This window comes from Hemicordylus capensis, chromosome 6 (genome assembly GCF_027244095.1).
Source record: "Hemicordylus capensis ecotype Gifberg chromosome 6, rHemCap1.1.pri, whole genome shotgun sequence".
Taxonomy (NCBI): Eukaryota; Metazoa; Chordata; class Lepidosauria; order Squamata; family Cordylidae; genus Hemicordylus; species Hemicordylus capensis.
Window position 1 is genome coordinate 21,686,863 of NC_069662.1, and position 24,848 is coordinate 21,711,710.

Sequence of the window (24,848 nt, forward strand, 5' to 3'; positions counted from 1 at the left end):
TGATGCATCTTCTTTGGATCCAAACAGTGGTCACTTGACAAAATGATCGGACGTAGTGATGTGTGGGGTGGTAGGGCATATAGGAAGCTGCCATATACTGAGTCAGACCCTTGGTCCATCTGGGCGCTTTCCAGACTAGCTGCTCAGCAGCTGCAAAATGTCTCCGTTCAGGCAAGTCACATTCAAAATGTAAACAGTAGGGGGCGCAGTCTCGCAGCAGCTAACAACCCGGAAAAACGGCAACTTTTTCACGCCAGATATATGACGTCCTAGCTCTATTTCACAGCAATTAAATTTGAAACGAGGCATTGCAATTGTGGACAGCACCCTGCTGTCCACGTAGGGACTGCGGTGTCACGACGCAGGAAGTGTGGAAGCACACTGCCGAGATTCGTCTTGACCCCGTTGTAGGCTCTAGTCTGCAAAGTGCCCTAGCTCAGTATTGTCTGTCTAGACTGGCAGCGGCTTCTCCAAGGTTGCAAGCAGGAATCTCTCTCAGCCCTAGCTTGGAGATGCTGCCAGGGAGGGAACTTGGAACCTTCTGCTCTTCTCTCCCAGAGCGGCTTCATCCCCTGAGGGGAATATCTTGCAGTGCTCACACATCAAGTCTCCCATTCAGATGCAACCAGGGTGGACCCTGCTTAGCTAAGGGGACAAGTCATGCTTGCTACCACAAGACCATCTCTCCTCTCCTGTAAATGGGCTCCTCTTTATCCACTTGACAAGTTACATACACCCCACTCTGAGGGGGAGGAGGTGTGTTCCTGGCCTCTTTTGACTCCAATATCCCAGGGTAAGAACAGCCAAGGTCAGCCTCAGAGTAAGCCAGTGAAGGAGCTTACTTCATCACCTTGGTCCTCCTCTTGGCTTGCTACATCCAGTTGGTTCCCTCTCCAGGGGAACTATGGCTTGCACGCTCAGAAGAAGTCCTCATCATCAGCTGCCTTGGCTTTAAATGACCTAGTACAGAGCAGGCAAGGCATAAAGTCTACTCCAAGCCTCGCCCACCCCGGTCTCACTTCCTGCCTCTTCCAACATGGCGGCCACACTGGAGCTGTTCCCTGCAGCTCTGCCTTTCTCGCCTGCTCAATCCCACCAGGATCCGACAGGCCTGGAACCATCTCATCCCGGCTCCCTTTGGGGAAGATAGAAGCCCCAAAGGAGGGTCACCACATTCCCCACAGACTTTGCCGGTCTCCCCGGGGCCATGTTGGCAGCCAAGTAACGCGGCATCCCGACAACATACTTAGAACAGAAATAGGACTGTCTGGGATAAAAAAAGATTTTATTAACTAACTCTGCCTCCGAATATCCTCATTCAGGCACCATGGTTAAATTTTTAAGCACCATGGCTCCCTGGTGCTTGGGATTGGTCAAGTCCTGGGCTAATTGCCTCAGTGGGATGTGTGTATGGAAACTGCAAATGTGTCTTAATTGACTAAAAGCAGCTATGGAATGAAAACCCCAGTTCTAATCAAAACGGTGGTGCACAGGAATGGGAACCTTAGCCCTTTCCTGTGGTACCATTTTCTTGTCCATCTAAAACTGCCCTATGTCCCCAAAGTGGTTAATTGCAGGAGTTAGCCACTTTGGGGGCATGAATTCCATGGGCATAATTGCAGGATTTAGCCAGCTTTGCAGAGGGGGCAATTTTTGCTGGGGGAATGGAATGACAGGAAGGGGCTAAACTCCCCACACTCCCAATCCGAGCTGCTCCCCCACCCCCCAGTGACTGCTTTTCGTACCTTCTGCTTTTGCCCACTCAAGTTTCAGGCATGATGGACAGCAAGAGAGAATGGACGGAGTTAAACTACTACTATTATTATTTTATTAATATGCTGCCCATCCCAGAAGGGCTCAGAGCGATTTGCATCCAAAATTCAAACCATTAAATTTTAACATAAAACAAAACAAAAGCAGTTAAAATATTAACATAAATCTCACTGGTAAAACCTTCTCAAACCAGTTACTTATTATTAAAAGCCAGGCTGAAAAGCTGTGGGTCTCCTGAAAGCCTCCAAAGATGGCAAGCTTCTTAGACTCACAGGGAGCGCGTTTGACAATTTGGGGCCACAGTTGAGAAGGCCCAATGAACACCAGATGAACACGGCCACCCATTACCTTTCCCTAGCCCTTATGCCAGGAACTGGGGTGGGCAGAACTGCGGGACAGCAGGAATAATTGCAGGGGAGCAGGAAGCAGAAAACCTCTGGATGCAGATGGTAATTCAGCCGGAGAATGGGATGAGAGGGCCTCCCTGTGACTGATCCCAACTGATGTCATGCTGAGCTCTTTTGAGGAAAGGGTAGAATGATATACAGAGCAGCAGCAGCAGCAAACCCTCCCATGACCCAATTTGCTTTCTTTCTGTCCAGAGCCAGACCGCGTAGGCCATGTGGAATGCCAGTCCTTGGAAGGGGGCTACAGCCTGAAAGTGTCCTGGCTCCATCTCCTTGGTGGGTACACCACATTCAAGGTCATTTGGCTTGGCCATTCAATGGAGGTCCGGCTCAACCACACAGAGCTGAACAATCTGCAGCCTGCCAGGAGCTATCAGATTCAAGTGGCAACTGTCTGGTACGACCAGGAGGTGCTGTCCCAGCCTGTGGTGTGTCACACGGATGATACAGGTGAGAAGTCTTGGGGTCCTCCAGTGGGCATCATCAGATGCCAGTTTCACCAGTAGGATCATTTGGGCAAAGGTGGTCCGACCTTGGGGGTGGGTTTGTCTCGCAGAGATGTCAGAAGGACCCACCCAGACGTATACTTTGATCCTCTTTGGGGGGCGGGTAAGGAGCAAACCCTAGCTGGGCTTCTTAGTAGTGATGGAAGTCTTGCAAGACTAAACAAGCAGAACTCACCCTTCCTACATACACCACTTTGGAGAAACCCAGAAACAGGAGAACTAGCACCCCCTATCTGGACTCCTGCTCCTTTCTCAGGATCCCAGGAGCAGAGGAACCCAGCTCCAACATTGATGACAAAGTGCTTGCCTAGCTACCTGGGGCCTTCCTTCCAATGGGCTTACTCAGGAGGAAGGGGGAAACCAGCTCAGATGCCTGCCAAGGACCAGAGCCTGCCTGAGTTTCAGAAAGAGGTGGAGTTCCTGGCTCCTGTATCAGCACTGTATTTGCAGCTGGACCTTTGCTGGTGCAACATCTCCACGTTGGTTCCCAAGGTCTCTGTTCCTGTTTGGCTTCTGCTTCAGTTTCTGCTTCGGCTGTTGGCCCAAGTTTCTCACTGTGAACTCTCTATCCTGTTCCTGGCTTTGCCTGCTGCTTCCGTTCCTCAATTCCAGAGGAAGATTGGTCTGCAGCCTTGGGGCCATAGAAGGCCCTGCTTCTAGCGGTTCAGAGGTTTGCCTGGCACAGATAGATAGTTACTGAAGGAGGATGGTAGGCCGCTGTGTAACAGGGCCACAGACATGCCCTCCAAGAATGCAGGTTACATAATGCATGTGTACACGCACAGACACACAAACACACACACACAGAGCTTGTTAACATGACCGCCAGCAGGATAGGAGAAGTGCCCAGTCTAGGTAGGAGAGCTGGGTGCAGTTTCGATTTTGGGGCCGTGTGCTTGCAAACATCAGGGTAGGAGGCAAGGAGCATGATTGTGTGCAAAGCGTCAGCTGGGTAGGACGGCTTTTCCTCCTACCTTGGTGGAACGCTGGGGGCAGAATCCGGGTAAGGCGCGCGCATCCTTCCCAGCTGCCGCCTCGCACATGCTTATGCTCCCCACCTCTTACCATAACCTTTGCAAGCACGCGACTGAAACCTGGCAGTGTGCTTGGCTTTCCGACTCGGGCTGGGTGCTTCTCCTACCCTGCTAGCAGGTGTATGAATGAGCCTGCAGAGTCTGAAAGAATGAAGTGCTTGCCAGGCTCTCGGATGTCCTCTTTTTTGTGTCCTCCTCAGGGGTCATACTTGGAGCTCTATTTGCCGTGTTGCTCTTCCTGCTCATTCTCGGCCTGTTGCTGCTTTATTTCAGGAGGAGGAGGTAAGACAGCTAGCTATTGCCAGCTCCCCTGTTGCTGCATTATTACCCCCAGAGGGGAGGGGCTGTCAGCGGAATCCTGAAACACAAAGACAGTGTGCAAAGGAAGTCATTTTCCATGCATCTGCTTGCTTTGCATGTGCTCTGCTGTGGCTAGTTGTGGGGTGGGGTGGGGCTATTCGATGCCCGGAGGCCCCTCCCCATCTACGTGAAGTCTTGCCTAGCCCTGCCCTGGCTTCTGAGGGTGTCTTCCCTACTGCAGACTTACATTAGGCTCATTCACACGACCCTAGACGGGGTCAGAAGAGCTCCCAGTCAGGGTAGGAGAGCGGGGAGTGTTCCCGAGCAGGGGTCTTGTAAACCTAAACATCAAGGTAGGAGGAGAGGAGAGTGATCGTGTGGGAGGTGGGAACAGGGCAGAGCAGCTTTTTGTCCACCCTTGCTAAAATACTGGGAACAGAATGTGGGTTAGGCATGCCCATCCCTTCTACGTCCCACATGATCACTCTCCCCTCCTCCTGCCTCGATGTTTGGGTTTGTGTGATTGTTGATTGGGAGTGCGCCTGACTCTCCTATGCTGACTGGGTGCTCTTCCAACCCTGTTTAGGGCCATGTGAAGTGAACAAGGTTATTGATCTAATAGTCATTAATTTGAGATAGGGGAGATAGATACTTCCCATTTTCCACAATCCACCAGACTACAGTTCCTCAAATTCTTTGGGGAATCCATGATTATTATTTTTTTAAGTGTTTGTGTGTGGGTGGTGGTGGTGGTAAAACAGTGTTTCCTGTAACAGGGATTTCCAGATGTTGTTGACGACAACTCCAGCATTTCCAGCTGCAATGGCCTTTGGCTGGGGATTATGGGACTTTTAGTCAACAGCATCTGGGTATTCCTATTACACCCTGAAGGCCTGAATACAAGCAACTGCAAGCCAATATACACTTGTAGTGTAGATATGTCCTGAATTTTTACCAGGCAATGTTTACAAGTTTTACAGCTAATTTCTGGAGTCTTAAGAGTTAGAAACCCTTTTTTTAAAAAAAAGAAGAAAAAGAAAAGGCAAGAGAGAAGGAAATAAACAAGCTTAGACGTTCAGGATTATTTAGTATCCTATGCAGATGTCAGCAGGGCGAAGGGGAGGGGGCTGTGGGGAGCTGGACCCATAAGGGATATCCAGACCATCTTGCAGAATGTTCAGCTTCCATTTAAAATACGTAAGTCTCTAGCTCTGTTTAGGGGCTGATACCAGTCATGGTAGGGAAGTCCTGTCCAGGCGTGGATGGGTGAAAAGTAGAGAACCAGGCAGGAGAAGTTCGGTACTACTTAGCAGTCAAGCGAATGCAAGGCACAGACTTCATAATCAGGGAGGGGCTGGGTCAGACACCGAATGAGACAGTCAAGATTGTGGTAGGCTGGAGGAACTGTGCTTCAGTGCTCTGATGAGTTGCTCAGACTACTGAGCTAGCTAGGAGGCAAGGGTTTTATAGAGTCAAGGAGCCAGCTGACCAGAGCTGGGCTGCTAGCTCAGTGGTAGAGCATCTGCTTTGCATGCAGAAGGTCTCGGGTTCAATCCCTGGCCGCATCTCCAGGAAGGGCTGGGGGAGACTGTGGCCGGGAACCTTGCAGAGTCACTGCCAATCAAAGGAGACAATACTGAGCTAGATGGACCATTGGTCTGACTCGGTATAAAGCAACTCCCTGAGGCAAGTCACACGGCCTCCCAAAAGCGGGCTAAGCTGCGTGGCTCCCGGCAGCAAACCTCCCAAAGTACCCCTCCCCTTAAACGAGGTTAGTGGAGTGAGCGCTCCGCTAACCCCATTTCCAAGTTCGTGAGATGCTGCGGTGTGGCAACTCATGATTAGACTCCCAACCGGGTGGCTACAACAAGCCTCCCAGCCTCGGGGGTCTCCCCAGAATGCCCTGCGCACCAGGAAAGAGCCGGTAGTCGTGTGGGCGGCCAATCTGGCCGCCCTGGGACGGATCCCTGCTCGTGTGTGGGTAGAGCAGGCAAAGCCCACTCGAGGCACTTCACTTTGCTCGTGTGAACCACCTCAAGACGCTTCATGCAAACCACCTCGAGGCACTTCACTTTGCTCATGTGAAGCACCTCCCGATGTTCCTATTCCTGGCTATAGGCTTGGATGTCAGACATGTACTTGGGTGGTGTGGTGATATGCAGTTCCCCTTGTTCTGCTTATGAGTCAGTGATGTTTGGGGCTTCTGAATATGGTTGAACAGAAGGCCTTCTGGTCTAGCATGGTTCCTCAGTGTGAGATTTAAGTGCTTGGAGCTTCACTTCCTCAGTGTCCCTCTTGGCGTTTCCTTTGTGGGTGGGGAAAAAGGACTCCAACAAACATTGCCGGGGGCCCAGCTCTGATTCTCCTCTCTTGTTTGAAGGAAGAAAAACATCTTGGAGAAGAAGCAGCAGAAGCCAGCGGAGAAACTGCCTGGGTGAGAGTGAGGGAAAGGCTTTGTAGCTCTGGAGCTTAGAAATGGTGTATCCAAACGTTTTTACAACCCACCATTTTGTGACTGGCTCTTCCTCCCCAAGCTGCCATTTTGTGCTTGGAACTTTTGCCTCCCCATGTCACCATTTTGTGTTGGTAGCTCCCAAGGCTCTGGCCAAAAAAAGAAAAAAGAAAAATGAAGTGTCTCCCAGAAGCCCAAAGCCTGCCAGCCCCAGTGTAGAGTGCCCTGTGGGGGATCAGGGCTGGTGTCAGGGGATGGCCAAGTTGAGCCCTGTCTGCAGGCCCACAGCTGACCCCCAAGGTCACAGGCTGTCAGGTGTTGCAGCAAAAACCACACCGTCACCTGTTTCGTGTGTGCATGCTAGGAAAGAGCACAGAAGCCTGTAGGAGTGCCTGTGCCAAAAATAAGATGGAGCTTTGAATGTGTGTGGAAGCTTTGCAGATCCTGAATTTTATTAATTAGCTCCAACCCCTGAGCCGCAATTTTGCTTCTGGTTCTGGCTGAGGGTTCTGTCAAAAACCATAGTGAATCCGACAAGCTTGACGTCTGCCCATCTCTGGTGTCATGTGTCACACCCTGGTCCTCCATAGTCTGCACCATGCTGTGGTGATCTGTGATCTGCACCATGCAAAACCCAAAGTGTTGCACAGGGGGAAGCAAAAGAGGAATACAGAGAACACTGAGGGATCCAGTGATAACCTGAGTGCATAAATAGGTTGATATATAAAGTTTCTCCCTTTCTCTCTTCTCTCCCCCACCGCTGCAGAGATGTTGCCCCGGTACCTGTGGCGAATTTCCCCAGCTACTGCTGTGAGCGCTCATCTGATAGTGCCTTCGGTTTTGCCAACGAATACCAGGTATAGGAGCAGGAAGAGGGTGGGCTGGACATAGTACATCCTGGGACATGGCATTCTTGCTGCACCAGCCTTTCTCATGGGACTGTGGGAGGCATTTCCGTGATCCAAGAAATTTCACTAAATGGGGACTCTCTCTATCAGTTTCAAGCTTGTCGGATTCACTACCTTAGAAAATTTTTTGTGAGGAGACCGCAGGAGACGGTGCAACAGGGGCAGGGACCGAGGCGAGAATGCCAGACAAGCCCTATCCCTTTTCCATGGCGCCAGGGCAGGGAGACTCTCCAGAAGAGGGAATCGGTACGTCCGACCCGTCCGATTCACTCAGCTGGCCTGCAGGGCAGGAGGCTGAGAACTCATCCTTATGAGATGAGTTTTGGAAATTCTCTGTGGTGAGAGAAAACCTTTCTCATTATAGCAGAGTGCACAGAGGCACAACACAGCAGAATTTACTTAGGCATGCATGTATCCTGAGAGTAAAGTAACTTGGAGCCAATTCATAGCTTCAAATCAATATATAAGGCATTTATTAAGGAACTCCATTCTAGATAGGAAAGTGAGGAGTTAGGATCTCTAATCTATCTATCTAGCTGGATGCAGATGGATTCTGCATCCTCTCTGCACATATGGTGCAGGGAGAGAGGCTTGCCATGTTGCAAGGTAGGAGGCCAGGTAGGGAAGAGAGAGAGGAAGAGGAAGTTGATCCCTAAGAGTACCAATCTACATATCAAAGGGATAGCATCAGAGCAGTGGTGAAGGGATGAACAATGTCTTGACTCTCTAGCCCTCTGACTTACTAGTCTGTCCTCCACTGTGTGAAGCAAAGAGACAGCGCAAAGTCCTTTAACTTCCAACAATGAGATCTCGCAAAGGGTCAGGGAAATCTCACGAGATCTTGGAATGAACTCTCGAAGTCAGCCGAAATCTTGTGAGATTTGCCCAGGATGTAGGGGCTTATTTAAAGAGGTGCTGGCCAATGATGGAGGGCCAGTGCATGGGGAGGGCTGGAGCTGGCAAGAGCCCTAGGAGCTGTGAGTGGGGAGGCAAGAGTGGCAGCAGCAACCCCCATAGGCCTGTGAAGTGAACAGGCCACAGGCAGAGGCCTCCCTTCTCCAGCTCTTCCACTCTAAACATTCTGAGGCCCGCCTCTATAGGAAGCACCCACGGGGCTGGAGCACTGCAAGGGGTGGTGAAGGACCCGACGGAGGAGACCCACAAATGGTGCCAAAACCTGAGACTGCAATACAAGGAAGTGTTTTTGTTTCTACTTGTTGGTAGGCAGGTTAACATGGCAACAGACTTGACCCAGTTCGACCAGTGGCTGATAGAACAACAGGCCACATTTACCCGCGAGTTAGTCCAGCAGCAACACCTAGCACATACAGATCTGGTTAAGGGGATCTGTGAGGGGCTGGCCACCCACTTTCCTGCCCAGGCAGGGGCTGGAGGGGAAGAAGGGCCAGGAAATGCAGCCACCCCAGTGGTTAGACTAACTAAACTGACCACCAAAGATGATATTTATGATATTAACCTTTGAAAGAACAGCTGAGGTGGCCCACTGGCCTCAGCCCCAGAGGGCCACCATCTTAGGTCCTTATTTGATGGGGCCTGCACAGTCCACCTTATGGGTCCTACCCGCTCTGTGACACAGTGACGCAAATGATATTAGACTGAAATCACAAAGAAGCTTATAGACAGTTATTTCAGAGTTTGCGCTTTCGTAAAAGCGATCAACCCAGGTAACAGAACTAACGGAAGCCGTCCTCCGGTGGCTCAAGCCCCAAACTGATGGTGAGACGAAAACGGTGGATGAGATAGTGTTGGAACAATTGTTGTGTGTTCTACCTTCCAAAGTCCAGGCCTGGGTAGCCTGGAACAAGCCAACAATGCTAAAGGCCACCATGCGCCTCTTGGAGAACTCCTTGGCCGCCGAAACAACCGAGGATTGGAGGGAACAGGGGAAAGGAGGAGCCAGCGGTCCAGGAGGATCGGCTATTCCATTTAGGATCTCCTTTGTGGGGCGTGGGAGAATGGTGATGGGCCCTATGTCTGGGCCCTCCAGGCCAGAAATGAGAGGCTGGGCCAGATCCAGTTATAGGGATAGGGGATACCCTGGGACCTGCGCCGAAGCTCTTTCCGAATCCAACCATGCCTGTTCCTCGAGGGATCCCAGCTCGACCTGAGGGGACACACAGGGACTTCATTAGGAGACCCGCCGGAGGAGGGGGCACACCCCAGCCCCGGGGTCCTTTACATGCAGCCAGATCGGGACCTTTCAAAAGGAATGTAGTCAGATGGAGTGCGATTGGCAGGACTGAGCCGCCTGGTCAATGGCTGACTCGGACAAGGATGGGTACCAGCAGTGGTATCTCATGTACCCATCCAAGCCTTGCTGGATACTGGCAGCTCCATCTCCATGGTTTGGGAAGACCTGGTGCCCCCGCAAGTGGCTCATCAATGGATGAGTAAAGTCACTTGTATTCACCTCCACCAAAGGCAATTGGGGATGGGGGTAGTACCAGTATGGTTTCGAGGGACGATACACTACCTGGAACTGATGGCCGTCCCAGACTTACCCTGTGCTCTCCTATTAGGAGAGACGTACTGGGCTTCCAGGCGATGGTACATGCGACCACGGCTCCTGGCCCTCTCTCTCTGTTGGCCGCCAAAAGATCAAGGGCCCCCCAGTACCAGGTCCATCTCAAGAACAAGAGGGAGAGCAGCCACCAGATATACCACAGGGCAAAGAAGGGTCACGGGGCATTGAGACCGACCAGGAGTTTCAGAAAGCCCAGGGAGATGGCGGGTCCTTGCGGCCTCTGTTTGACCATCTCGCCCTTAAGGAAGGAACTGTAGTGGACTGGTGATTTGCAGACCAGAGCTGCAGGGACCCAACAGAGGAGACCCACAAATATTAACTATACTCTACTAGAGCATAGCATGATATGGATATGAACATGATGGATTTTTATATACTGCTTTTCAACAGAAGTTCCCAAAGTGGGATGGATGGATGGATGGATGGATGGATGGATGGATGGATGGATGGATGGATGGATGGATGGAAATAAAATGGCTCCCTGTCCCCAAAGGGCTCACAATCTAAAAAAAGAAACATAAGATAGACACCAGCAACAGCCACTGGAGGGATATGAATACGATGAATATTTATATACCACTTTTCAACAAAAGTTCCAAAAGTTGTGTACATAGATATAAATAAATAAAATGTCTCCCTGTCCCCAAAGGACTCACAATCAGTGTTCCTTCTAACAGGGATTCCCAGATGATGTTGGCTACAACTCCCAGAATCCCCAAGCAAACACCATTGCAGCTGGGGATTCTGGGAGTTGTAATCAACAACATCTGGGAATCCCTGCTCACCAGCAACAGCCATTGGAGGGATACTATGCTGAGGATAGATAGAGCCAGTTGCTCACCCCCAGCTAACTAAAGAGAATTACCATTCTAAAAAGGTACCTCTTTGCTATGTTAGCAGAGGCTCAGTGATGGGATATGTGTTTTAGTGCACCTTCCATTGGGAGCAGGGCATTATGGGATGGATGCTTTCCCCCTCCATCCACTGGGAGCCATGCATGATAATGAGATCTAGAAATGGTTTTCCCTCGCAATGAGAGTGGTTTGCCAATTGCCACATGGGCCTTTCCCAGACAGCAGGCTTTACCGCGGGATTAAAAGGGGTGAAATACTGCGAGTTATGTGGCATATTGGATATTTTGCATTGGTTCAAAAAGCCAATGCAAAAAATTGGAATTTTTTACCCCAGACATAAATAGGGATAAGCTCCAATGCAAAATGAAAACCCCGAATCGTGTATGGAGTGCTCCCTAGATAGCTCGCAGGGACTTCGACATAAATCTGGACAATATGTGAACGCATACCTGCCCTTCCAAAATAAAATCACCATCTGGCAGGGCTCCTGGCCACTTTTAGAATGAGTTGAACTCTTCACCATTTCTTATTCAGTTACTGATTTCTCCCACACACACACACACCTCAACCCACAGTATTTACCTTACTTTTCTACTGTATATAATATGCAACCAATATGGCTTACAATTTTATTAATTATTTATTTTATTCATCATATTTATAAACTGCCTAACACATACATCCCAAGGTGGTGTACGGCAATGTAAAACAATAAAATAACACAAAACCATTTTTAAAAATAGATTTAACGAAAAGGATTGAGAGAGCAGGCGTGTCTTGAGCAATTTTTTGAGGGCAGCCAGAGATGGGGATGCTCTTATATTGACAGGGAATGTATTCCATAGCCCCAGGGTAGCTACAGAGAAGGCTTGGTCCCACAGATTAAAAACAACAACATAAAGCATCAGTCGGAAAGACAATTTAAAAACAATAACAACATCAAAAACACACAGTTGATGCATACAGTGTCTACAGAACACAGGAAGTTTTTTTAAAAAAAACCATTTTGGAAGACTACAGAGTACTAGACTGTAAAAACTTTCTTCAAAAGGTGAGCTGGCCTTCTCCAAGCCCAGCACAGCGTCCCACCTGTGGCTGTTGCTGGTGTCTACCTTATGTTTCTTTTTAGACTGTGAACCCCCTTGGGGACAGGGAACCATCTTATTTATTTATTTTTTCTATGTAAACTGCTTTGGAATTTTGTTGAAAAGCGGGATATAAATAATAGTAGTAGCTGAATGTCTAACGAAACTCAGGAAGAAAAGCAGCCTGACAGATCTCCCCGGGAAAGGCATTCCACCGTTTTGGTGCTGCCACCAAATAGTTTCAACGTTTTACTTACAGGAAGTGGGGGGTTTGTTTTGGTTTTTTTTGCATTTAGGTCCTAAGGAGCAGGCAATTTTAAATAGGCACTCAGATTTAAATAATGAGGATATAAAATTAAGCAGCAGGCATTTATTTCCCTGGGGGAAGAGAGACAGTTTTGCCGACTCTCGTCTCAAGGGCAATTGCATCAAGGGGCCTCTTCAAGAGTCACTGCGTCACGCATCCTGCCTTCATTAAGACAGCACTGTAGGATGAAATGTGCAGTATATCTGGAGGCAACAGACAGGGGAGGCTTGTTCCCGTAGGAGCAGTGTATTCTGGGATATTGGCACAGGCCCAGTTTCACCAGGTGGGATAGTTAGGGCCCTCCTTCCCTCAAGAAACTTAGGATCATTGTTGCAGAGACTGGAAGAGCAACAGTCATGGATGATAATCTATTTAACGTTGTTATTTAGCTCAACAGCATCTCAGTTGTGTGTGTGTGTGTGTGGTGGGGGTTGTTCTTGTGTTTGCCTTGGTGCTATTTTGTGGCTCTGTCTGCCCTGCTCTGTTGACTGTCTCCCTCCCTCCTTTCCTATATAACAGCAGCTCCAAGACATAGGGACAGAGCAGCCCCAGAGTGTGGCCCAGCAACCAGAAAATCAAGTTAAGAATCGCTATAGCAACGTCCTGCCATGTGAGTTTGGTTTTTCTTTCCCATTCTTCCCTTGTTAGCCAAACCTACTGTAGTGATCAAAGAGCCTGCTTTCATTTTTAGCATCTCACTATGGAGAGTTAGCTTAGGGTGTAACCTTTCAATCAGATTGTCAAGGCTCTTCTAGATGACATTAAGAAGCTCTGGTCCTACACTGTTCCAAGAGCGATTGTACTTGGTTGTCCCACACATTTCAGAAGGCTTGAGTTGTCCTTTCTAGCATGAATTCATGCTCTGTTCATATGCACAGCAGGGATCTTGCACAATTTTAGCAGCTCCACCTGCAAGTCAGTTCTAGTTTTCCATGAATAATTGATTACTACTTTTCTGGTGCATGGTGGTTCTTCACAGAAAGCAAGAACTGGCCAGCAGGTGGCGCCGCTAAAATTGTGCAAGAAGCTTGGGCTGGAAGTGGCTCTGGACTCTCTAGCACCTTTATATGTGTCTTTATATCTATTTGTGCCCGGGGATAATTTTTTTGAAGGTGACAAACCACTCAGCTCTCCATCTTCTCAAAGTGTCCTGTTTGGAAACTCCACTTTCTCATCTCTGATGTCCAACCTCATTCCCCACTGCTCTCTCTCTCTCTCTCTCTCTCTCTCTCTCTCTCTCTCTCTATATATATATATATTTTAAGCAATGGGAGGAAGAGGACAAAGGAACTTGGATCAATAATGGGCAGGGCTAAATTTGGCACAGCTGTTGCCACTTGCTAGCACCTTCTCTGACATCAAATGTATTTTGTTCTTTCCTACTTTCACCACTAGTGTCAGTCACTTATATTGCACTTATATGCATTAGGTGTATTCTTTGTTTTGTCCCCACCGCCCTGCCACCTGTTTCTTTTCTTCCTTGTCTCCAAAGTGCCTTTTTAACCCATTTGACTCTTTATTTCCAGACGACAGCTCACGTGTCCTGCTCACTCTTAAATCCAACGATTCCCACTCAGATTACATCAATGCTAGCTATATCCCTGTGAGTCCCATATTCTGCAATTTTGGATGAGATGCCACTGTATGTTTAGATGTGGTTTTGGACCTTCTTATGCCAAATTTGGTTGTCGCTGGTCTTCAACTTAGCAAGATGCTGTTTTGAATCTCACTATGATGATGTACCTGCTTTTCCATATCTTTTCTGTCTTTGGTAGCTGGTTGAAACAGTCTGGACTTTAGAATGCTCTTTTGTCATCTCTTTCATGGTTTTTCAATCTCATTGCACAAGTCTGGAATTTTGTACTGGGTATAGCATTCTACATCCTAAGAATCTCAGCCTAAAAGCATTTCTATCCTTTATTTCTGCATAATCTTGTATAATATAGAAGCTGGGGGAGATCTGAGCAGGGCAGCTAGTGATCAGGCAATGAGGCACATAATTGTCAGCCTTTTATTCCAGGCAAAGTATCTGTTAGACTAGACCTCTTCCAATTGAATCTCGGTCCTTCCAGGCTGCAAAAAATGATGTGACCAGAAGGATATGCCTGCAGATTGGAAGTGAGAGCTTAGTCATCTTGCAGATGCTCCTAAAGGCTCGCATCTTCTTTTGCAGTGCAAGCTGACAGGCTGGTTACGTGACCAGCAATTTTGACCTTGTGCAATTTTGCAGCGCCATTTGCCGGCAATCTGTGATGAAAATTAAAGTACTTTTAAAGGATTCTCAAAAGCCACAATTTTCATTGTGGATTGCTGGCAAATAGCCAGCAGATGGCACTGTGAGGTTGTGCAAGGTCCTTGCTGGCTATATGACCAGCCCATGGGGTTGTGCTAGGAAAGAAGATGCAAGCCTTTGGAGCATCTGGAGGCTGAGTAAGCTCTCACATCCAACTTGCAGGTAAGTTCTTCATATCACACATGCAGGCTAGAAGGACCCTCTCTCCAACCTGCTCTCTCCTTCCTACCCACCTGTTCCAGGGCTACCAGAGGGAAAACGAGTTCATAGCAGCCCAAGGCCCACTGCCAAGGACACTGCACGACTTCTGGCGCATGATATGGGAGCAACAGATCACTACTTTGGTCATGCTCACCAACTGTGTAGAGAGTGGACGGGTAAGAAATTGTTCCATTTGGTAATGATGGCATACTGTGAGAAGGGTCCAGGGATCACAAAGACACTAGAACACTGACTGATCTCTTTGGGGACTACCCATTCTAATGGGCAAAGACTGGACTTTGCCAAGTTTTCTTTAGTTCCCCCCGCCCCCACACATCACATTCAAAACTAATTATTTAGGTGGGATGGCAATTTCTCTTGAAAAATTCTTAAATTGTAGATTTATCACTTTTTTTAAAAAAAATCCTGTGCGGTGTTTCTTGACTGCTTCTTCCTTCTCCTTTCTGAACGAATCACATGGATCCATCCCTTCAATCAGAGAGGTTGCCACAGTGCTGAGTAGCCAATGAGATTTGGCTATGTGATGCCCTCACTGTCCTCAGTTCCCCTCAGTGGTGTCAAATGAGGGCAGTTTAGACCAATGAATGTTTTCATGAAAAGTGCCAAAAAATCTTCAAAACACTTGGGTTTTTTTTTCAGCACTGCAAAAAAAAATATTGGCAAGGATCAAATTTCTTTTTACTAGATACAACAGTAGGGGCAGCTGTAATCAGGGTGGGGGTACTGTGGCGATCTAACATGTCTTCATGGAGGACTGCCATGCTAATGATTTCCAGATCCTGCACTGCAATAAGAAAAGATGGCACAGGTACGAACCTGTCCCTTAAGACTCTTGATTTGTAACTGCTAAATTAGGGAGGGGATGTAGCTCAGTGATAAAATACAGGCATTTCGCATGTAGAAGGCTGGGAAAGACTCCTGCCTGAAACCTTGGAGAGCTGCTGCCAATCAATGCAGACAATACTGAGCACGATGGACGAATGGTCTGACTCAGTATAAGGCAGTTATATACGTTCACATGACAATGAGTTAACTCATGAGTTCATATGAGTTAAGACATGGCAAGAGTTTTATGACACCTTGACTCCTCCTTCCCAATGGTGGTGATCCCACTAACCTTGCGGCATGTCCTGCAACCTTCTGGCCAGGTGAAATGTGAACACTATTGGCCCCTGGACTACACGCCCTGCACCTATGATGACATCACTGTATCCGTTATCACAGAAACCATCCTCCCCGACTGGACCATCCGGGACTTCACTATCAAGCGGGTGAGTGGGGATCAGGCTGGCCCTACCCAAATGGTTTCATACAGGAGTTGCCACCCTGAGGCTCTCCAGCTGCTGTCAGACTACAACTCCCATCATCTCCAGCCACTGGGGATGATGGGAGTTGTAGTCTGACCACTGCCTGGTCAAGGTCTAGGAGAGCTGGTCTTGTGGTAGCAAGCATGACTTGTCCCCTAAGCTAAGCAGGGTCCACCCTGGTTGCATATGAATGGGAGACTAGACTAGAAGTGTGAGTGCTGTAAGATATTCCCCTCATGGGATGAGGTCGCTCTGGGAAGAGCATCTAGGTTCCAGGTTCCCTCCTTGGCAGCAACTCCAAGATAGGGCTGAGAGAGAGATTCCTGCCTGCAACCTTGGAGAAGCTGCTGCCAGTCTGTGTAGATGATGCTGAGCTAGATGGACCAATGGCCTGACTCAGTATATGGCAGCTTCCTATGTTCCTTCTAGACTAGACTGATCTTTGGCTGGATCAAGTAAAGTAGTTCTTACGAGTGACCCTGGAGTTCTCAAATGTTGGTCCCCAGGTGGTGTTGGACTACAACTCCCATCATCCATTACCACAACGGAAGAAGGTCGGGGATGATGGGAGCTGTAGTCCCAAAACAAGAAATTACCCAAGCCTGGTAACCATAATATGAATCCTTGGAGTCAAGATCCTATTTTGCATTGAGCTTTGGTTCCAGTCCCTTTCCATGCTCTCTTGCAGCTCTTCATCATCAGCCTCTCCCATGACATGCCATCCACTCTGCCAATTTTTCTCTTTCCAGCTCCCATCCTCCTCTTCCACACAATTCAGAATAAAAGACTCGGCACTCCCTCCTCCAAACTTTGCAACCAAAACTTACAAATCGAAGCGAATTCCTGCCGTTCTTTCTGCCTCTCGTTTGCCTTTCCTGGCAGCAGAAGGGCTGGATTAGCAGATTGCACTCCCCCTTTCCCAAGGGGTATCTGCATTGTGACAGAATCCTATCTGTCCCCAACAGATGAGTGTGCCTGAGGCCCGCCTTGCTCGGCATTATCACTACACGTCGTGGCCGGACCACGGGGTGCCCCAGATCACAAGCACCATCCTTCACTTTCGAGACCTCGTGAGGGAGCACATCGAACAACATGAGGGCAGGGCCCCAACTCTCGTTCACTGCAGGTAAACCCAATGGGAGGAGACAGGATTTGGACTGGGATCAGCCAGTGAGAGCTGTGACCCAGAGATTCTGTGGGCAGAGCTGGGTCTAATGCACAGCTCCACATCTTCAGTCCTCCAGCTGTTGTAGAACTACAAAACCCATTATCCCTGACTATTGGCCACTGTGGTGGGGTATGACGGGAGTTGTAGTTCAATAACAGCTGGAGGGCCAAAGTTGTGTCTAATCCAACCAGAACTGCTGGATTATATGCAAAGGAAACAGGGTCTGGGGTGTGTGTGTATTTATCTAGGAATATTTATATATTGCTTTTCAACAACAAAAATTCTCAAAGCAGTTTACATAGCAGACAAATGAGAAAACTGTGAATGCATATATAATGGGCATATTCAGTCTTCAGGTGGAACCATAGTTTATTTAATCTAACTGTGATTAGTTTCTATGGGCTGGTTCAGATGTCATGTGGAACCTCGGTTAAAGCCAGGCTCCATGTGACATCTGAGTCTTAGGTCTGCGTGCTCCCCCATCCCATCCCCACACAAGCATCCACTTCCTATCTAGGTTAAAATAAGTCAAGATTGATCGTGACATCCAAACCAACCAATCTCGGTTTATTCTAAATACTTTCCTTTTAAAAGAGAACATCTTTTCATTATGAGACCCATCGCCTATTGAGATCATCTGGAGAGGTCTGCCTGCAGTTACAGCCACCTCATCTGGTGGCTACTCAGAGTAGAGCCTTCTCCATTGCTATCCCGAGGCTTCAGAATACGTTCCCTGCTGAAGTAAGAACTTCCCCATCTCTGACAGTTTTAAAGAAGATGCTTAAAACAGAGCTGTTCACCCAAGCCTTTAAGAATATTTTAATGTGAATTTATTTAAAATGGTTTTAAAGTTTTAATTGTTGTTTTCATTATGTTTTGTAGTAAACTGTCCAGAGCCACAAGTTTGGGGCAGAATACAAATATACTAAATAAATAAATCACCTACCTGCTTCAAATATGCCAAGATCTGAATCTTGGTTTGCAGTGAATTACATACTTGGCATATTTGAAGCAGGTAGAGTAGAATAAACTGGGATTGGTTGTGACATTCGAACCAGCCAACCTTGGCTTATTCAAACTTAGATAGAAAGTAGATGTTGCATAGGGATGGGAGCAAAGAGCATCAACCTATTCAGGAAGAATCTAAGAACTTCCTCCCTTGGACTCAGCCTTGCCCCAGTATCAAGGTTCCCTTGTTGTCATTTCCTGTTTGCTTCCTTGAACTATATCCTTGGCTTGACCTCTGGCGTGTTTCTGACCTTCAGCTGCCAGTGTGTCCCCTGATTCCTCATTATCCACTTGGCTTGGCTTCCACCCTGGCTGGTTTTCTGTCACTCTCCCAGCCCTGGCTTCCAGCCTGACACCACCTAGTGAATGCTGCTGCCTACAGCTCATTCCTAGCAGCGTGTGGCCTTGTATTTAAAGGAACACTATTTAAATGGGGGTTTTGCTCTTTAAAAAAACCCCCAGATACTCTATTACCACTGCTGGTGGAAGTTCAAGGGGTTTGTCTTGATGATCTTATGAGGTCCCTTCCAATTCCATTATTTTTCTGGGCTTCTGTAATTCTATTCTAATTCTCCCAGAAAAAAAAGACCTCAGTTGGTGCTGTGAGCATCTGACTGTCCCCTCCTTCATTCTCCTACTTTTCTAGTGCTGGTGTGGGCCGAACAGGGACATTCATCGCCTTGGACTCTCTGCTGCGCCAAGCCCAGAACAAGGGAGAAATTTGTGTCTTTTCTTTCGTCCAGAGGATGAGGATGAACCGTCCACTCATGATCCAGACTGAGGTAAGACCCTCTCACTAGATTGTATATGGAAGAGCTCCTACTGCCCTGTAGGGGGTGCTGTGACTCAAGGGACATTGGTGATTCACTTAGAAGAGTGACATTGCCAGTTGAATCACATGGCAGAGACTGTAGAGCAGAGGTGTCAAACTGAAATTGCATGGTTGGCCAGATTTGATCCCAATGCATCTCCAGGGAGCCGTACCTGCCTCATGCTACCTTCTTGCACCTGCCCTGCACCTTCTGTCTTCATCCTTTCCCACCCCCTCACTCCCTTTCTTCCTTTCTCTCACTCTTCTTTTTACACCAGAATATGCTCAGGGAAAGGTTGAAATTCTGAACAACATACTTCCCCATGACCTGCAGCTACCCAATTTTGCACGGACAATCCTGCCATTTAAATTAGCTGAATGTACTACCTTTTATACCAAAATATGTTCAGGGGAAGGTTGTTCAAAAAAGAAAAAGAAATTCTGAGCCAACCAGCTCTTCCTCCCCACCACATGGGGCCTGCCTCAGCTAGCCCTTGTGAAGAGCTCTAAGCAAGCCTCTGCTTCTGAGTCCTCTCAGATATGTTCTATGATTTATCCAAATATGATCATTAACGCAGGAGGAATTTGGAACAATGGATCTTAGATTATTGGTGCAATCCCAAGATTATTGAGATTGGGCTGGAGATCTTAAACTAGAATGTCCCCGTCGTCTCTCTTTCTTCTGTCTCTCTCTCTCTCTCTCTCTCTCTCTCTCTCTCTCTCTCTCTCTCTCGTGTTTAAATATGCTGTAACTTTACAGCAGGGCATACAAACGGGCCTTTGTTCTGGCCCCATCACTGCCACTTAATATTAGATCCCTGAGAATGTCTCCTGTTTGTGGATTCCAGGCAGGCGCTGCCCATTAACTTTTCTTTTCGCTCCCCTCCACCCCACCCTTTCCTCTTTTCTGTATTTTTGGAAGAGTGGCAGATTAGATCCTGCAAATAACACAAGGCACGGTGATGGTATGCAGCCTAAAGCCGAGGGTCACTCTGTGTAGTTAAAGTATGAGGGTCACTCTGACAGAAGGAACAGGAGGGTGAGGGGAAGAGGGAACACCCTGAAGAGCTCGGTCACCTGAAGTCGTTTGGACAGCCAGCCCATGCACCATGGTGGGGTCTAGAAGCACCACAGCTGCCGTGGAAGGAAGAAGTGCAGTAGCGGGCCATGAAACACAGTGGCCGCAGCTTGTCAGGGGCTGGACTGCTGAGCTCCATGGGCCACATCTGGTCAGCAGTTTGACAGCCCTGCCATAGAGAGTTATCAAAGGAACTCCAATCTTGGTTCGCTCAAGAACTGAGCATCTGGTGGGTCACTGTGTGAATCAGGATGCTGGACTAGATGGGCCTTCGGCCTGATACAGCAGGGCTGTTCTTATGTCCTTAACATTGACCCATACATATAAATATAAACAATTATGCAGAAACGATATGCATGATTATCCAGTGTAATTAGTCCCAAGTGCTCCTGCTTTCGTATACTCTATGTACTAAATAATTTGCAATATGCCGACTTTTAAGTGACCAAGGGGGTCTCAAACATGGATCCCCAGCTGCTGTTGGACTACAACTCCCATTACCCCCATCACAATGGAATGGAGATTATGGGAGTCGTTGCCCAACAACAGCTGAGGACCCACTCTGGAGAACTCCTGAAGTAGGGATGTGCATGAATCGAGATTCGTGCACTCATTGATTTGAAGGGTCAGTTCAGGCATCTTCAAGAGCGAAGAGAGCAGGTCTGTACCTGTTCCTCCACTGCTCACCACAGCTTCCTGCTGCAGCGTTGTGCACCCCAGTGCCCATCACATGGCAGTGGCATGGCAGTGGTGAAGTGGCAGCACACACATGGCCTCAGTGCATGTGCAGCGGCCATTTGCATGGTCAGCAGCCTGCTCTCCTCACTCTTAAAGGTGCCCAAACTGATCCTTCAAATCAGTGCACAATTCTTGATTCATGCACATCCCTGCCCTGAAGTAGCCACTTGCTGGGTTACTTGTGTGCGGGGCTTAACCCCTTTCCTTCCACTACATAGTGTCTATGGATGTTTCCTCCCCACCCATGATCAAATAGCAAGCATGAAGTTGCAGTCAAGGCTGCCTGCCCCATATATGCTATTCTACTTACACACACACACACACACACACACAGACACACACACACACACACAAAGCCTACTGTGAAACTGCATTCCACATGTTCTAAGTAAGGTCCAACTTGATTCTAAGTGTCTACTACATTGTCTCCCAACTGCATAAAAGACAGAAGGGATGCCCCGAGCTTTACACACCCCGCATTTCATCCCTCCTCTCACACGTTCTCTTGCAAATGAGTAAACCCTCAAAGGATGGTTCAGCCACCATGATGGAGGACTTGCTGAATTATGACGAGCAAATCAAGATGTTGGCTCCCTGCAGCAATTAAATCCCCTATACCCTACACCTCCTCTGTTTCCACAGGCCCAGTACATCTTCCTACACCAGTGCCTCTTGGATGGGATCCAGCCCGCTTCCCAGAATGACTGTGAGAAGACGGAGGACACTGTTGTGTACGAAAACACTTGGGCCCTGCAAGGCTACGAGATGTCCCGTGTGTGAAGGTATCGGCCGCCCCCCTGGCAAGAACCAAGAATGGCCGCATCCAGAGCATTCCAAAACCAAAGCAACTCAGACTTTGAGGTGGCCTTCCCAAGAATCAGCAGCCAGTTTCTAGAGGATCGCCTCTTTAAATCTGTTTCCCCTGTCTAATTTTGGTTTGTGGGTTGATTGGGCCAGGTGCTTGTGGTGGTATAGACTGTTCTTGGCCTCCACAGCTTGCAGACGAAGATGCACCTTTTCCTGTTATGAGAGCAGGATGAAGTTCTAAGTGTGGGAGGAAAAGAAACAAGTAGAGCAGAGCTTTTCCGGTGTTGCTCTAGTCAGTGGCGGCCCTTCCATGAGGCAATGTGAGGCAGTCACCTCCAGTGGTGGATTATTGGAGTGGCAGCAAGATGCCCTCCTGCTCTCACCACTGGAGCAGCTCTTGGGGGCCAATTTGACCCGTGCAAAAGCTTTGCAGGGAAAGCCTCTCCTCCCACCCCTAGCAAAACCTGGAAGCAGCACCAGGAGAGAAGAAGAGGCTGCTAGCAAGCTCCCCTCCTCCCGCTCCCCAACCACTTTCACCATTTGCCCAGTGTAGGGTTTGAAAGGGGCCTGGCCCCCCACCAGGACTGTAGGTCAAGGCAGTATTTGGTGCCGCGATCCCTTGGGCTGCCCCTGGCTGTGGCAGCCACGTGTGACCATCAGGCACTATCGAGGCAGCCACGGTGACACAGAACGGCTCCGTTGACTTGGATGGGAGGTGACCATGCTGTGGCCACCATGCATCTTCTGTGGCTTTATGAACCTAGGGAGCTGCCTTACACTGAGTCAGATCATTAGCCCATCTAGCTCAATATGGCCCACATGGCCTGGCAGCGGCTCTCCAAGGTTTTGGACAGGAATCTCTCCCAGCTGTCCCTAGAGATGCTCAGGATTGAACTAGGAACATCGGAAGCGGCCTTCTACCAAGTCAGACCCTTGGTCCATCTAGCTCAGTATTGTCTACCCAGACTGGCAGCGGCTTTTCCCAGGTTGCAGGCTGGAGTCTCTCTCTCAGCCCTAGCTTGGAGATGCTACCAGGGAGGGAACTTGGAACCTTCTGCTCTTCCCAGAGCGGCCCCCTCCCCTATGGGGAATCTCTTACAGTGCTCACACATCAAGTCTCCCATCCAAATGCAAACCAGGGTGGACCCTGCTTAGCAAAGGGGACAAGTCAGGCTTGCCACCATGAGACCAGCTCTGCTCCCAGGGGCCCTTCTGCATAGAAAGTATGTGCTCTGCCACAAAACTATCGTCCCACTTCCTCAGCACCTTGCCATTGCCAGCCACTGGGGCAACTGAGCTCTACCACCTGCTTCCAAGCAGATCAGCCTGGAACACACCTTGAGAATACCAAGGTACAAACCCGAGCTAAATAAAAAGAGGGAAAGCTCCATGCGTGAAGGGAGGTGACAGGAGGCAGTTGTCAACTGGGGGCCTTGCCAAACACTGGTCCAGGTGAATTGCAGGAAAGGTTTGCACGCAGCCTCTTCAGGGAAAGGTTTTGCAGGTAAGTTCACACTCTACCTTCCTTACGAGGCAAGGCTACAACACCTGGGGCTTTTGGGTTTAGAAAAAAGACAACTGAGGGGCGACACGCTAGAGGTTTATAAAATTATACATGAGAGTGCTACTATCAATGGCTACTAGTCTGAGGGCTATAGGCTACCTCCAGCCTCAAAGGAAAGATGTCTCTAAATCCCAGTTGCAGGGGAGCAACATCAGGAAAGAGGGCTTGCCCTCAGCCTGTGCCTGTGGGCTTCCCAGAGGCATCTGGTGGGCCACTGTGTGAAACAGGATGCTGGACTAGATAGGCCTTGGGCCTGATCCAGCAGGGCTGGTCTTATGAGTATAAACATAGAGAAAAAATAAAATGCATATCTCGAACCCTGCCTCCTCCTGGCTTCTGGGTCCTCCTCCTCCTCCCCAGTGTTCATAAGACAAGATCTTGCCTTCTGGTCTCTCATCACAGCTCACAACTGTATGCATTCTAGGGCAGGGGTGGGCAGACCTGAGGCTTCTAGGCACTATCTTTCTTTTGCTAGAGCCTTGCAAAAACTCTGGCAAAAGCAGGAAATAGCCAGCTGTGGGGCAGGCGGGTTTTCAGCCAGCCACAAAATGGTGGCTGGTGGTGGTGGCAGAACCAGTGGCAAAAGGAGAGGAGAGCTGGTCTTGTGGTAGCAAGCATGAATTGTCTCCTTAGCTAAGCAGGGTCTGCCCTGGTTGCATTTGAATGGGAGACTAGAAGTGTGAGCACTGTAAGATATTCCCCTCAGGGGATGGAGCCGCTCTGGGCAGAGCAGAAGGTTCCAAGATCCCTCCCTGGCTTCTCCAAGATAGGGCTGAGAGAGATTCCTGCCTGCAACCTTGGAGAAGCCACTGCAAGTCTGTGAAGACAATACTGAGCTAGATAGACCAAGGGTCTGACTCAGTATATGGCAGCTTCCTAAAATGGCAGCATGTACAAAATTTCTTCTACAGCATAAGAGGTCTTATCAGCCCCCCTGAATTCCAGGAGAATTTTGTTGCAGGGCAGAAGGGCAGCAAGAGGTGCTGCTTTGTGAGGCAAGAAACTGGAGAGAAATGAATGGGAAAGAAAGAAAAAGCAACCCTGAGCACAGAGAAAGAGCGAGAGAACAGCACAGCCATTCCCTGCGCAGTTAGTCAATCAGATTTGTAGCATTGACTATAAGGGAAGAGAAGGAAAAGCAAACCCAAATATCTGGAGAACTACTTCAGATAAGTTTCTGTTTGGCCTATGGCTGCAATAAAAGAACAACAACAACAGATAAGTCCAGTGTAACAATATTTTTCTTTACCCTGTGAGATTTCTTTACCCAGTAATATTTTCTAAAGGACTAGTCTGCATTTTCTCATTACCCTATCTGATTTCAATACTGGCGTAAGCTTTGCTGATGGATAATGTTTTCTGAAGGGCTATGCAGAAATTTTTCATTCCCTTTTCACATTTTAATTCCCCTTCCACACATATATACTGAAAAAATTTTAATTGCTGTAATTTCTGAATGTTTTAAGAGAGAATGTTTTAAATTTTAATAGTTGGTTTTGTTTGTCTTCATTTTTGTGACCCACCTGGAGTCTTTTGTGAATCACCTGGAGTCAGGCGGGGATAGCTGACATTAGGTTGATTGTGCCCTTAGGCTGCAATCCTAAGCACGCTTATTTGGGAGGAAGTCCAACCAAATTCAGTGCAACTTACTCCTGAATAAAATAGCACAGGATCTGGCTGT

The 24,848-nt window shown here is 48.4% G+C and overlaps 1 protein-coding gene across 1 annotated transcript in view; it reads left to right on the top strand.

Annotated features, from left to right (window-relative positions):
- The window catches only part of PTPRH (protein tyrosine phosphatase receptor type H), a 39,844-nt gene extending 17,241 nt beyond the window's left edge, over positions 1 to 22,603 (top strand). The window contains exons 9-19 of the mRNA XM_053263598.1: positions 2,376 to 2,630; positions 3,921 to 4,002; positions 6,401 to 6,454; positions 7,239 to 7,329; positions 12,691 to 12,781; positions 13,698 to 13,774; positions 14,707 to 14,841; positions 15,835 to 15,957; positions 16,959 to 17,119; positions 18,816 to 18,951; positions 21,439 to 22,603. Of these exons, the coding sequence (XP_053119573.1) occupies positions 2,376 to 2,630; positions 3,921 to 4,002; positions 6,401 to 6,454; positions 7,239 to 7,329; positions 12,691 to 12,781; positions 13,698 to 13,774; positions 14,707 to 14,841; positions 15,835 to 15,957; positions 16,959 to 17,119; positions 18,816 to 18,951; positions 21,439 to 21,576 (1,343 nt within the window). The 3' untranslated portion in view covers positions 21,577 to 22,603. The remainder of the gene's footprint in view (positions 1 to 2,375; positions 2,631 to 3,920; positions 4,003 to 6,400; positions 6,455 to 7,238; positions 7,330 to 12,690; positions 12,782 to 13,697; positions 13,775 to 14,706; positions 14,842 to 15,834; positions 15,958 to 16,958; positions 17,120 to 18,815; positions 18,952 to 21,438) is intronic.
- The last annotated feature ends 2,245 nt before the right edge of the window (positions 22,604 to 24,848 follow it).